The following is a 13,145-nucleotide window of genomic DNA, read 5'->3' as shown; positions in this document are numbered from 1 at the left end:
GCTTGTAGACAGGTGTTAACAGAGTCCGTGGGAACAAAACAATAAAACAATAAAGAGGAAGGCGTAAGGAGAGGAGGAGTATGAGGTAATCAGTCCCTCAGCCTGGAGTCGATGTGTTCAGTCCATCAATGTGTTCAGTCCACATTCTACAAGATTGATGGACTGAACACATCGACTCCAGGCTGAGGGACTGATTACCTCATACTCCTCCTCTCCTTACGCCTTCCTCTTTGTATTGGACTGATGAAGCCACTGTGTGGCGAAACGTTTCCTGAATAAAGATTCCCATATGCTGCATAAGTGTCTCAATCTTCAACTTGTCGGTTTTTTCAAACCATTCATCACACATCTCTTAGTGTAGTTATTGAGTTTTATCTTAGTGTAATTAATGAGTTATCTCTAAGTGTTCATTCATTGTGACAGTAACTCCGCGAGAACTACTCAAAACATTACTAATTTAATAATCTAACGATATTTAGTCTGACATAATGCAAGTTGAACAGGATAAAATCAATTATATATGAACATTTTGCAGGCTTGTTAAGGATGATAAAGTTTTGTTCAAAACAGGTATAATATAATAATAAAAAAATACATATCAGTGTGTATATATCAGCCAATTACATTTTTTTCGGAAGAATTTATTTTTGGATATTCAGCAGGTCTTCCCAACTCTTCCTAAAAAGTATAAATGTTACATACCCACAGTACTGGCTGATCATGGCTCATGGCTCTGGAATTGTTTAGCATAGAATCCCTGACGGGAGTCGCGTTATTAGCTTGCCAGGTGTTACAGCCTCCCCACATGCCAGCTAACATTTTCACCACGTGGCCTTCGAAGTCCCGCATCACGTGGAAGCACTACAGAGCGTATCAGGAGAGGAAATAACATCAGTAAGCAACGTAACTTACAAAGCGTTGCAGCGGTTAATGAATAACAAGACATAGTTCCTGAAAAAACCATACCCCGGCCGGGATTGAACCCGCGGTCATAGAGTCTCAAAACTCCAGCCCGTCGCGTGAAAACGAGTGAAATGTTGGAAATATTCTACTAAAGGCTGGTTCAAATCCCCCATGGTGAGTGTTGCTCAGTTTCCAATCCCTCTTAACGAAATTCATATCCATTGTAACATTTGTATTATACACTTAATGGAGACCTTAATAATACGGTACAATAAGGTGCATTTATCACTAGGAATACAGCATTATAACTTATCACATGATATAACAATTTTAAATAACTTAAATTTCGCTCATTAAAATTAAAATTAATGCCATAAAATATTATAGCATATAAAGTGTAGACTGAGTATAGCTGTTTTACAAAGTTATACATAGAAATATTTAAATATTTAATATTATAGATATGCCACAAGGATACGAAAAGTGGACAAATAGATACACCGAGAAATGCACAGCTCAAAATTACTGTACTTAATATTTAGTAAATTAATCTACCATGTATAGTCCACAGTAAACTAACTGACTAAAGTTGCACTTAGCATACCTTAATTCAGGTTGACTAAGTCGGGTAAAAATAACCCATACGTGAAAAAAAAAGTTAATGAGTCAATTACACAAGCTATATACTATATAGGAATATTTAGAACTCTGTCTAAATTAGCTATGCATAAATATATGCACATATCTCCTCTTGGGTCTTTTATCTAGGTCTTGTTATTATTGATTCCCTCTTCAACTTGTACTTGTAATATACGAAATTACATGTCACACAAACTTCACAACACACACACACACACACACACACACACACACACACACACACACACACACACAAACACACACACACACACACACGCACACACACACACACACACACACACACACACACACACACACACACACACACACACACACACACACACACACAGACTTGCAACAAGACTTGTTCCGGAGCTAAGGGGAATGTCCCACGACGAAAGGTTAAGGGAAATCGGCCTGACGACACTGGAGGATAGGAGGGTTAGGGGAAACATGATAACGACATACAAAATACTGCAAGGAATTGACAGGTTGGACAGAGAAAGGATGTTCCAGAGATGAGACACAGAAACAAAGGGTCACAATTGGAAGTTGAAGACTCAGATGAATCAAAGAGATGTTAGGAAGTTTTTCTTCAGTCATAGAGTTGTCAAGAAGTGGAATAGTCTGGCAAGTGACGTAGTGGAAGCAGGAATCATACATAATTTTAAGACGATGAATGATAAAAAAAAAAGAGCAAGAAAAGCAAAAAGGAATTATGAGGCTATGGTCGCAAGGGATTCGAAGACTAACCCAAAAGAGTTCTTTCAAGTATACAGAAGATTAGGGACAAAATCACTGACAGTGATAAGGATATTTCTGAAATTTTCATTACTTCCTCTCAGTTTTTACCCAGGAAAATACTAACGAATTTCCAGAAATAATAGATTATGTAGAACAGAACGATAATAAACTATGCACGATTGTGGTAACTAGTGACATGGTCCTCAGACAAATAGAGAAATTAAAACCTAACAAATCCCCAGGCCCTGATGAATTGTTTGCAAGGCTGTTAAAGGAATCTTTTCAACATATCACTACAAACTAGCATTGTGTTTGATAAGTTTACAACGTAGGTAATAGGTCCTTGGCTTCGAACTATAGACCATAAAAGTCTTACCTCCATAGTGGGAAAATTTATGGAATCAGTAATTGCTGAAACAATTCGTTGCCATCTTGATGGGCATAAATTGATTAATGAATCTCAACACGGTTTTACAAAGGGACTTTACTAAGGTGTTTGAGGAGGTAGATCATGGTAATGAATATGATATTGTGTATATGGACTTCAGTAAGCCTTTCGATAGCGCTCCACATCAGAGGCTATTGAGGAAACTTAAGGCACACGGAAAAGGAGGAGAAATTTTTTCCTGGGTATAGGCATCGCTGACAAATAGGCAGCAGAGAGTTTGGATAAATAGGGAGAAATCAGAATGGGGGCACGTCACAAGCGGTGTTCAGCAGGGGTCAGTGTTGGGCCCGTTGTTGTTCACAATTTACATAAACGACATAGATGAGGGAATAAATAGCGACATAAGCAAATTTGCTGATGGCACCAAAATAGGCCGTCCAATTCATTCTAATGAGGACACTAGAGCACTCCAGGATGATTTGAATAGACTGATGCAATGGTCGGAGAAGTGGCAGATGCAGTTTAATATAGACAAATGCAAAGTTCTAAATGTTGTACAGAAAAATAACCATGCCACATATAAACTAAATAATGTAGATCTTAATACTGCTGATTACGAAAAGGATTTAGGAGTTCTGGTTAGCAGTAATCTAAAACCAAGACAACAGTGTATTAATGTTTACAATAAAGCTAACAGAATTCTTGACTTCATATCTAGAAATATAAATAATAGAAGTCCTCAGGTTGTTCTTCACCTCTGTATATCCTTAGTTAGGCCTCATTGAGATTATGCTGCACAGTTCTGGTCACCGTATCATAGAATGGATATAAATGCACTGGAAAACATACAGAGGAGGATGACAAAGATGATCCCATGTATCAGAAATCTTCCCTATAAGTATATGAGGATATGAGGGGGATATGATCGAGGTGTATAAATGGAAAACAGGAATAAATAAAGGGAATGCAAGTAGCATGCTGAAAATTTCCAGCCAAGACATAACTCGTAGCAATAGTTTCAAGTTGGAAAAATTCAGATTCAGGATGGATATAATAAAGCACTGGTTTGGTAAAAGAGTTGTAGATGAGTGGAACAAACTCCCGAGTACAGTTATAAAAATAAGTTAGATAAATACATGAGTGGGTGTGGGTGGGTGTGCGCTGGACCTGACTAGCTTGTGCTACTAGATCTGATGCATTGCTCCTTCCTTAAGTGGAAGTGACCTAATTAGGCGGGTCATTGGGCTCAACCAGAGGGTGACATGGACCTACTTCGCATGGGTCAGTAGGCCTGCTACAGTGTTCCTCTTTTCTTATGGAGCAGGGAGAGATAGGACCTAGTAGAGATCAGTGAAGAGGCATGGCCAGGAGTTATGCCTCGACCCCTGTAACCATAAATAGGTGAGTACTAATGGGTGAGTACACACTCACACAAACACACACACGAACACTGAACTGATTACAATGGGTTCAACTTATCTTAGTGGGACACATCACAAAACAAATATTCGATACCTATTGCTCAGAAATCAGATGTGATTTTCAGTCATATTTATAAGAATATGTAGTGCTGAATAGGTAAAACTTGCAATTTTCACTTTAAAAGGAACACTCTTCTTACCAAAAAAAGGCAAGTGAAAATTTGTGTTTACCTGGAGAGAGTTCCGGGGGTCAACGCCCCCGCGGCCCGGTCTGTGGCCAGGCAATAATTTCGAAAAAATCATTCTGAACCTAACAAAAAAATATATCTCATTGTCTTGGTTTATTATTATATTACTGTAAAGTTATATAAAATATTAGCTGGATTAGGCTAAATTAAATTGCGCTTGTTACAGTAAGGTTAGTTAAGTTTTTTAAGGTTCTTTTGGCACAAAATTATTAATTTTTACATTAAGATAAATGAAAAAAATATATCTTTATATGTATAAGAGAAAATTTTAGAAAAGACTTAATTTTAAATGAGTTCTTCCTAATTAACCAGTTTTACTTATTCAGCACAACATATATATATATATATATATATATATATATATATATATATATATATATATATATATATATATATATATATATATATATATATATATATATATATATATGTCGTGCCTAATTTGTAAAACTGGTCAATTAGCAAGAACTCATTTAAAATTAAGTCTTTTCTGAAATTTTCTCTTATACGTTTAAAGATATATTTTTTCATTAATGTTGAAGTACAAAATTTTAATTTTGCACCAAAAGAATCTTAGAAAACTTACCTAACCTTATTATAACAAGAGAAATTTATTTTAGCCTAACCCAACTAAATATATTTTAGATTTGTTTACAATAATTTAATACTAAACAAACACAGTGAAATATATTTTTTTCCTTAGGTTCAGAATAATTTTGGCGAAATTATTGCATACAAAAATTTTCACTTGTCCTATATGGCAAGATGAGCGTTGCTATTTAAGCTAAGATTGCAAATTCTGCCTATTCGGCACTACATATATATATATATATATATATATATATATATATATATATATATATATATATATATATATATATATATATATATATATATATATATATATATATATATACATGTATATATATTATTTTTTTAGTTAACATATCGGCAGGGTGGCCTAAAAAGAAAACGTTCATCATCATTCACTCTATCATTATCTTGCGAGAGACGTGCTTGCCCTACAGTGATGAAACTGCAACGTTAATACCCTTCCTTCAGAGTGTATACACTGTACCTCCCATCTCCAGGACTCAAGTCCGGCATGCCTGTTTCCCTGAATCCCTTCATAAATCTTAACTTGCTCACACTCCAACAGCATGTCAAGTCCTAAAAACCATTTGTCTCCATTTGCTCCTATCTAACACACTCATGCATGCTTTGCTGGAAGTCCAAGCCCCTTGCACACAAAACGTCCTCTACCCCCTACCTCCAACTTTTCCTAGGCCAACCCCTACCCCGCCATCCCTCCACAACACATTTATACACTCTCAAACTCATTCTATTTTGTTCCATCCTCTCTACTTATCCATACCACCTCAACCACCCCTTCTCAGCCGACTGGATAATAGTTTTGGTAATCCAGCACACCCTCCTAATTTCCAAACTACGAATTCCCTGCATTGTATTCACACCACACATTGCTCTCAGATATGTCATCTCCACTGCTTCCAGTCTTCTCCTTTTTGCAACATTTATTCCCTCATCTATGAACAGCAAGGGGCCCAACACTGACCCCTGTGGAACACCGCTTGTGACATGCTCCCATTCTGATTTCTCCCCATTTCTGCAAACTTTCTGCTGCCTATTTGTCAGTCATATATCTACCCAAGAAAAAATTTCTCTTCCAATTCCGTGTACCTTAAGTTTTCTCAGCAGCCTCTGAAGTGAAACTCTATCGAAAGCCTTACTGAAGTCCATATACACAATATCAAATTCAGCATCATGATCTACCTCTACAAATACCCTAGTGAAGAAAGTTAGTAAATTCATAAGACAGAAACGCCCTTTTATAAAACCGTGTTGAGATTCATTAATCAATTTATGCCTTTCAAGATGGCTACGAATTGCTTTGGCAATTATTGATTCCATAAATTTACCAACTATGGAGTTAAGGCTTATTGATCTATAGTTCGAAGCTATGAACCTGTCACCTGCCTTGTAATAGGTATTACATTTGCCATTTTCCACTTATCTGGCACTATGACAGTTTGTAGTGATATATTGAAAAGAATAGCCAAATGTATGGTAAGTTCCTCTTTACATTTCTTTAAAACCCTTGCAAACAGTTCATCAGGGCCTGGAGATTAAGTAGGTTTTAATTTCTCTATTTGTCTGAGGACCATTTCACTAGTTACTCTAATCGTGCATAGTTTATTATCGTCCTGTTCTACATAATTTATTATTTCTAGTATCTTCCTGAGTAAAAACTGAGAGGAAGTAGGTATTGAAAACTTCACACATTTCCTTATCACTGACCTGATCTGGGCCTGTCTTGCCCCTAATCTTACTTTTGTATACCTGAAAGAACCTTTTTGGGTTAGTCTTCAAATCCCTTGCAACTTTAGCCTCATAATCCCTTTTTGCTTTTCTTATTTCTGTTTTTATATCTCTCTTTAATAAAATATATTGATTTCTTAACTGTGCTTCCCCTCTTTTGATATGCCTATATATGCCTCTCTTTTGACCAATGAGATGTTTTTATCTATTGTTTATCCATTTGGGATCATTTATGTTAGATCTAATTTCCCTACTTGGGACAAAAGTCGTCTGGGCAGCCAACACTATGTTCTGAAATACGTCATATTGGTAAACAACACTACCTACCTGACACATAGTCAGGACATCCCAATTTAGCCCACCCAGGTAATTTCTCATATCTATGAAGTAGGCCGAGTGGAAATCTAGGACAGTGACTTGATTGCAGTTATCTGGGTAATTCCATGATATATTGAAACTAAGTGATATGTGATTGCTTTCCCCTAGCTCATTACTAACCTCAAGATTGTTAACTAGTGATTCTTTGCTGGCAAGAACCAAGTCAAGCAGATTGTTTCCTCTAGTTGGTTCTGTCACAAACTGTTTTAAAAAGCAGTCTTAAATCGTATCAAGAAAGTCACTACACTCAAGATTTCCTGTCACATTGTTCCAATCAATTTGTCTAAAGTTAAAATCTCCCATTAACAAAACATTTTCATATCTACACGCCTTGTGAATTTCGTCCCATAGCAGCTTACCGCACTCCCTATCAAGGTTTGGGGGGCTACAAATTACACTCACGGTCCTCGAGAAACTTTAGCCAAATAATTTAAATTATCTCTGACTTACATCGCCATTCCACCACCCTTCCTGTTGACCCTATCAGTGTGGAATAGTTTATAAAACTATATTGAATTCAGAAGGCATTTCTCTATCTTTCAAGTTGAACCAAGTCTCTGTTATAGCAATAATATCTATATTACCTGCACTTGCAAGTAATCTTAGCTCATCTATCTGATTTCTTAGACTCCTACTATTTGTATAGTAAACCTTAAGAGAGTTAGTCACTCGTTGCCCTCTACTATCTCTCTTTGTTTGTTGATCAATTGCTTTGTCATTACTAGCAATTTTATTTTGAATATTGTCTTTTAAACATATACCTGGGGTATCCTGGTTATATCTGATGTTTTCATCCTTTATACTGTTACCTGATTGTTCCCCACAAACACCCATACCTCTATAATCTATCAGTTTAAATTCCTAGACAAATCATCAATGACCCCTTCAATCGAATTGGCTAGTGCAATCACTCCAACCCCAGAGAGATGAACCCCATCCCTTGCATACACATCATGCTTGCCATAGAATATGTCCCAGTTATCAATGAATGGGATTGCAAGTTCCTTGCAGTACCTGTCTAGCCAGCAATTTACACCAGTTGCCCTAGACATCCATTCATTGCCCACTCCTCTTCTTGGCAAGATGCTACATATGATTGGGATCCCTTCCATAGACCTGACAACTTCTATGGATGACCTGTACTCATCCAGCAGCTCCTGTCTCCTTCCCTTCCTGATGTCATTTCCATCAGCACTAAGACAGATAATGGGCTTGTTCCCATTACTTGACATAATATTATCCAACCTGCTGACTATGTCACCAACACCAGCTCCTGGGAGACAGACCCTCTGTCTGACCTTCCTATCTCTGTTACAAAAAAGCCCGGTCCATATATCTTACCTGAGAATCTCCTACAATTAGAATATTCTTACCTAGATTAACAGGGGAGTCAGCAGTACCTTTAACCTCACTAACCACTGAAGTACACTCATCCTGGAGAACACAGAATCGATTTCCTACCTTCGCATTTTCTCTATTAACCTTCCTTATCTTCCTTCTTCCTGAACTGTGAACCACTTGCCACTTAAAGTGGCTGCAACTCTTCAGCTCACTGCTGGTATCATTTTCCTCACCAGCTCCCACTGTCTCACACTCACTCCCACCCCCATCTAGGCGAAGCTTAAAGCCGCCTATTTTCCTCCTGAAGAAGTAGAATCTCCTTCAACACTTTAAGCAGAGATTCAAAATACTTCAGCAGGCAATGGTGCTCAGTAACACCCCACACTAATTCCCAGACAGCTTGGGACAGTGACCACACGTGACCCCTGACTGCAGCATACTGCGGATACTGGAAATATGAGAGTGACAAGTGCTGACATCTGTTATGTAACACTGACCACAGCTGTCAGGGAAATGTAACCAGGTAACTGCTGAGTTCAGTAAGAGCTCACTGAAAACTTCTGATGCCAGTAATGTAGCACCGACTACTGCTGTAGTTTGTGATACTATCTGATACCAGTAATGTAGTATTAATGTGTAATACAACACTCACATCTGACACTAAAAATGCAGGTAACTAGAGCTGACACCAGAAATTCAAGTGTGGACACTTGTTTCAGTTTCTAATCAGAAAAAAAGTTTCTTAAAACCGAACTTCATCAGATGATGACTCGTTAAGTGGTTAAGCATTCAGCATCGGCTTGCCTGCCGCATTAAATAAGTTATAAGTAAGTTTATTCATGTATGCACAGAGTTACATAGACTGTCATACATAGCAGCATATGTGTGTAGAGAACTTGGATAACCCAAAAAGTCAGACAAAGTGATTTATTTCCATTAGGGTCCTTCATACAGATCGCTGTGGACTAGATAATGATAAATGATAACCAAAACCATTTGGCTGTTTCCTCACCTTGCCTGAAGCGATCCACTGATGAACAGCATCCACCTCCCGCTGAAGAATAGGGGCGTCTGCATCCCTGACCATGTAGCGCTCCACTAGAGGGTCACCTACTACGCAGAATCTCCAGCTAGTACCGGAAGACTGTCGTACGTCACCTATGCCTGCAACAGATCACATGACAGAATACATCTTCCACTTTTCCTGATAAGTGCTGCAACCTGTCTTAGTTTCTTAATTCTTTGACAGTCGGACACTCAAGCTACAAATTTCTTTAAGCAGTGTCATGCACTAACTTAGTAAGTTTGAAAGAAAGTCCCATTTCTTGAACATTTATGTATACCAAACACAAGTCTGACTATGGACCGATATTTAAAAAACTTCATTCATAGGCTCTACATCTCATATACATAGCCAGTTTTAATTGGTCGCCTTTTTCGGTGAATGAGCCAGACACTGATCTACTAATCAGCATAGTAGACTATCACCTATCACGCATAAGTGTCTCAATTCTTCAACTTGTCGGTTTTCAAAATCATTCATCACATCTGTCAGACACTGCAACATCATGGGATCTTGGTACAAAGACTTCAACGCTTGCCCAACCTTTGGACGACGACCTACTTACACTAGTGGCAGGTCCCACTGTGATCCTGCCTCCTCCTGCTTCAACTCATCTCACCGCAGTATATAAGCCACCTCTCTGGCCCTGTGCTGCACTTCCTACAAGAGTGATGGACTGAACACATCGATACCAGGTTGAGGGACTGATTACCTCAAACTTCTACTCTCCTAACCCATTTCTACTTTGTACTGGACTGATGAAGCCACTGTATGGCGAAACATTTCTTCAATAAAGATTCCCATGTGTTGCATAAGTGTCTCAATTCTTCAATAATTTAGTTCTAAACAATCACAATCAAATATATTTTTTTCGTTAGGTTCTGAATGATTTTGAGGAAATTATTGCATACACAAATTTTCACTTGTCCTACATGGCAAGATGAGCGTTGCTATTTAAGCCATGATCGCAAGTTCTGCCTACGCTCCCTCGTTGACTATGGGGCACTTGTTCTGGTTCACGCCAGACCCACAAACATCAAATCCCTCTGTGTGATCCAGAACACAGCTGTACGGGCCATGCTCGGGGCTCCTAGGTTGGCCAATGCAGTGGCCCTGAACCTTGAGGCCGCACAGCTGCAGCCCCTTGAAGACAGGATCCAAGTGTTAGCTGCCAAGAGGATAGCAAAGTATTTCCGACTCCCAGGAGCTGACAAACTGATGAGGGATTTACGGGTCCACCAGGGACAGGTCATTCCACTGCATCCCGGCCGCCGATGGATGTGGTCGGTAGCAGATGCCACACAGAAGCTCCTGCCCATGACTTTGCTCCAGGCGGGAGGCTGCGACAGACTGGCAGCGAACTACACGGTGCCGCCCCCTTGGGCACCAGAGCTGTTGGTGGTGCACTGGACAACCCTACCAGACAGCAAGAGGCATTGCACCTAGGACATTCTGCAACGACTTGCCTCGGCTAGCATTTTGGGTGCGGAAGGCCCAGGGTGTGTGCCATATTACACCGATGGCTCCAGAGACCCAGTGGTAGGCCGCACAGCTGCTGGGATATTCCACAGCAATCTGACAGCAGGTTGGCGCCTCCCAGACCATTGCACCATCCTCCAGGCTGAACTCTTTGCCATCCAATAAGCTCTGCAGCATGCTCTTGCAGACCATCAGCATCCCCCCGTCATCCACGATGATTCCAAGGCAGCGATCCAAGCAATTATGCACAGAGAGCCAAAGGACAACATACACTTAATCACATCCATCTGGGGTGACCTGCAGACTCTCATGGCCTAGGGTCGCAGGGCCACCATCAACTGGATCCCGAGCCATGTGGGTATTCCTGGCAATGATGCTGCAGATGAGGCTGCTAGGACTGCAACCCTCGAGGCACAGCCACGTGCTACAATCTACATCAGCCTCAGCCAGATTGTGCTGTGGACTGCTGGTGCTGCCAGGCGCCCACTCTCTGACCCTGGGGATTCACGGAGCCTCCGATGGTATGTCAGGGCGACCCACAGGGCGGCCCCTCCAAGTATTCGGACACAGTCCAGAGAACTGAGGGTGCATATCCACCACCTACGCTTAGGGTATCCCACCACTACGCAGATTGTTGAACCGGCACGAGAGGAGCTCTGTGCCCATTGTGACCGAATGGTTCCGAAGCCTTTGGTGCACTACCTGTTAGACTGCCCGGTTACGATGCCCCTTCACTGTAGACACTTCCCAATGACCCCAGTGGGGCAGGCCCGAGAGGATGAGGCAGCACATCTTGTGTACTTAGCCGTCAGGGACTTGGAAACCTTACTTCCAGTCATTGCACGTCATCCACCCCCCCACTGAAGTTGCTGTGGTGCCTATGCTAACTTTCCTATGGTGTAGAAATATACCTAGTTGGACGAATCTTATTGTGGCTAGCTGGTCCAGTGGCTAACGCGACGGTCTGGAGTTTTGAGACTCTCTGACAGCGGGTTCAAATCCCGCCCGTGGTATGGTTTGTTTGCAATCGTGTAGTTACGGTTTCGTGAGTCGCTGTGAGGACCTGCTTTGGGCCTCCATTGCACCGCACACCAGCCGCCGTTAGTGCACACTAACGTTTGGTACGTCATCTGGCCATAGAGCCGGTTAGGTACCCCCCCGTTCCCGCTGAAGAACTACGACACATGTGCAAGAAAAGATAAACGACACCTCTGTACCCGGGAAACCAATGCTGGGTCACCAAAATGTAGAAGACCCGGGCCGGGATACCATACCGGCGAATCAAATAGAGCAGAATAGAATAGAATAGTTCTGCCTATTCGGCACGACATATATATATATATATATATATATATATATATATATATATATATATATATATATATATATATATATATATATATATATATATATATATATATATATATACAGGGCCGGATTACCGCATAGGCAAACTAGGCATTTGCCTAGAGCCCCGCGCATTTGGGGGCCCCGCGGTCCACGGGGTTCAGGGGCTCATCCAAGACTGCACACATGGTACAAGTGCAAAGGGGTCCCTACCTAAAAAGTTCAAGTGTTTGGAGAGTAAAATTGATTTTTAAAAATTAATCAAAACAAAAATAAATAATGAAATAGAATAAAATAAAAATAAATAAACCTAACCATAGATGGCAACACTCAACACGCCTTTGTTTACATCAGAACAGCTGTGTTTTCCAGCTAATGGGTGAGTATGGGAGATTCCTCTCCAATTTTCTGTAGTAATTACACCTTATCTAGACTTGTACTGTGACAAATTAACTGAAGTGTTGTTGATAGACATTGATGTGTATGGATAAATGTTTGTTTTCGCCTCTAAATGTTAAGGGAGGTACCTGATAGGGTTAGTTGACCAGTAAAGACGCATGGACCAGTAAAGACGCATTTTTGGTAAAAATACTATAAAGAAAAACCTAAAAACGCAAACTGACTTCCGTTTGTAGGTTTTAAAAGCACTTTGTCCTGTCTTTAAGTCTTTATCATTTCAATAACAGATCTCAATTGATTGATGTTCTACATCACTTCCGTCGCAAATGCTAACAATAATGATAACAATAATGGTCAGTGATTTATAAAGGGAGTAATAGTAGTAGTTATGCTGAATATAATAGGTACATGATGTCACTACTTTAATAGCCTAATCTAGTAATACTATGCTGTCT

At 40.0% G+C, this 13,145-nt stretch overlaps 1 protein-coding gene across 1 annotated transcript in view; it reads right to left on the bottom strand.

Moving 5' to 3' along the window:
- LOC128703130 (uncharacterized) overlaps nt 1-13,145 on the bottom strand; it is a 129,102-nt gene that overhangs the window by 32,398 nt on the left and 83,559 nt on the right. The window contains exons 3-4 of the mRNA XM_070103456.1: nt 9,415-9,566; nt 703-861 (exon numbers count right to left, since the gene is read on the bottom strand). Coding sequence (XP_069959557.1) covers nt 703-861; nt 9,415-9,566 — 311 coding nt within the window. The remainder of the gene's footprint in view (nt 1-702; nt 862-9,414; nt 9,567-13,145) is intronic.

Source organism: Cherax quadricarinatus, chromosome 85, assembly GCF_038502225.1.
Source record: "Cherax quadricarinatus isolate ZL_2023a chromosome 85, ASM3850222v1, whole genome shotgun sequence".
Classification (NCBI taxonomy): domain Eukaryota; kingdom Metazoa; phylum Arthropoda; class Malacostraca; order Decapoda; family Parastacidae; genus Cherax; species Cherax quadricarinatus.
Note: the sequence above shows the minus strand (reverse complement) of the source record. Positions and strands in the feature narration are given on the sequence as shown.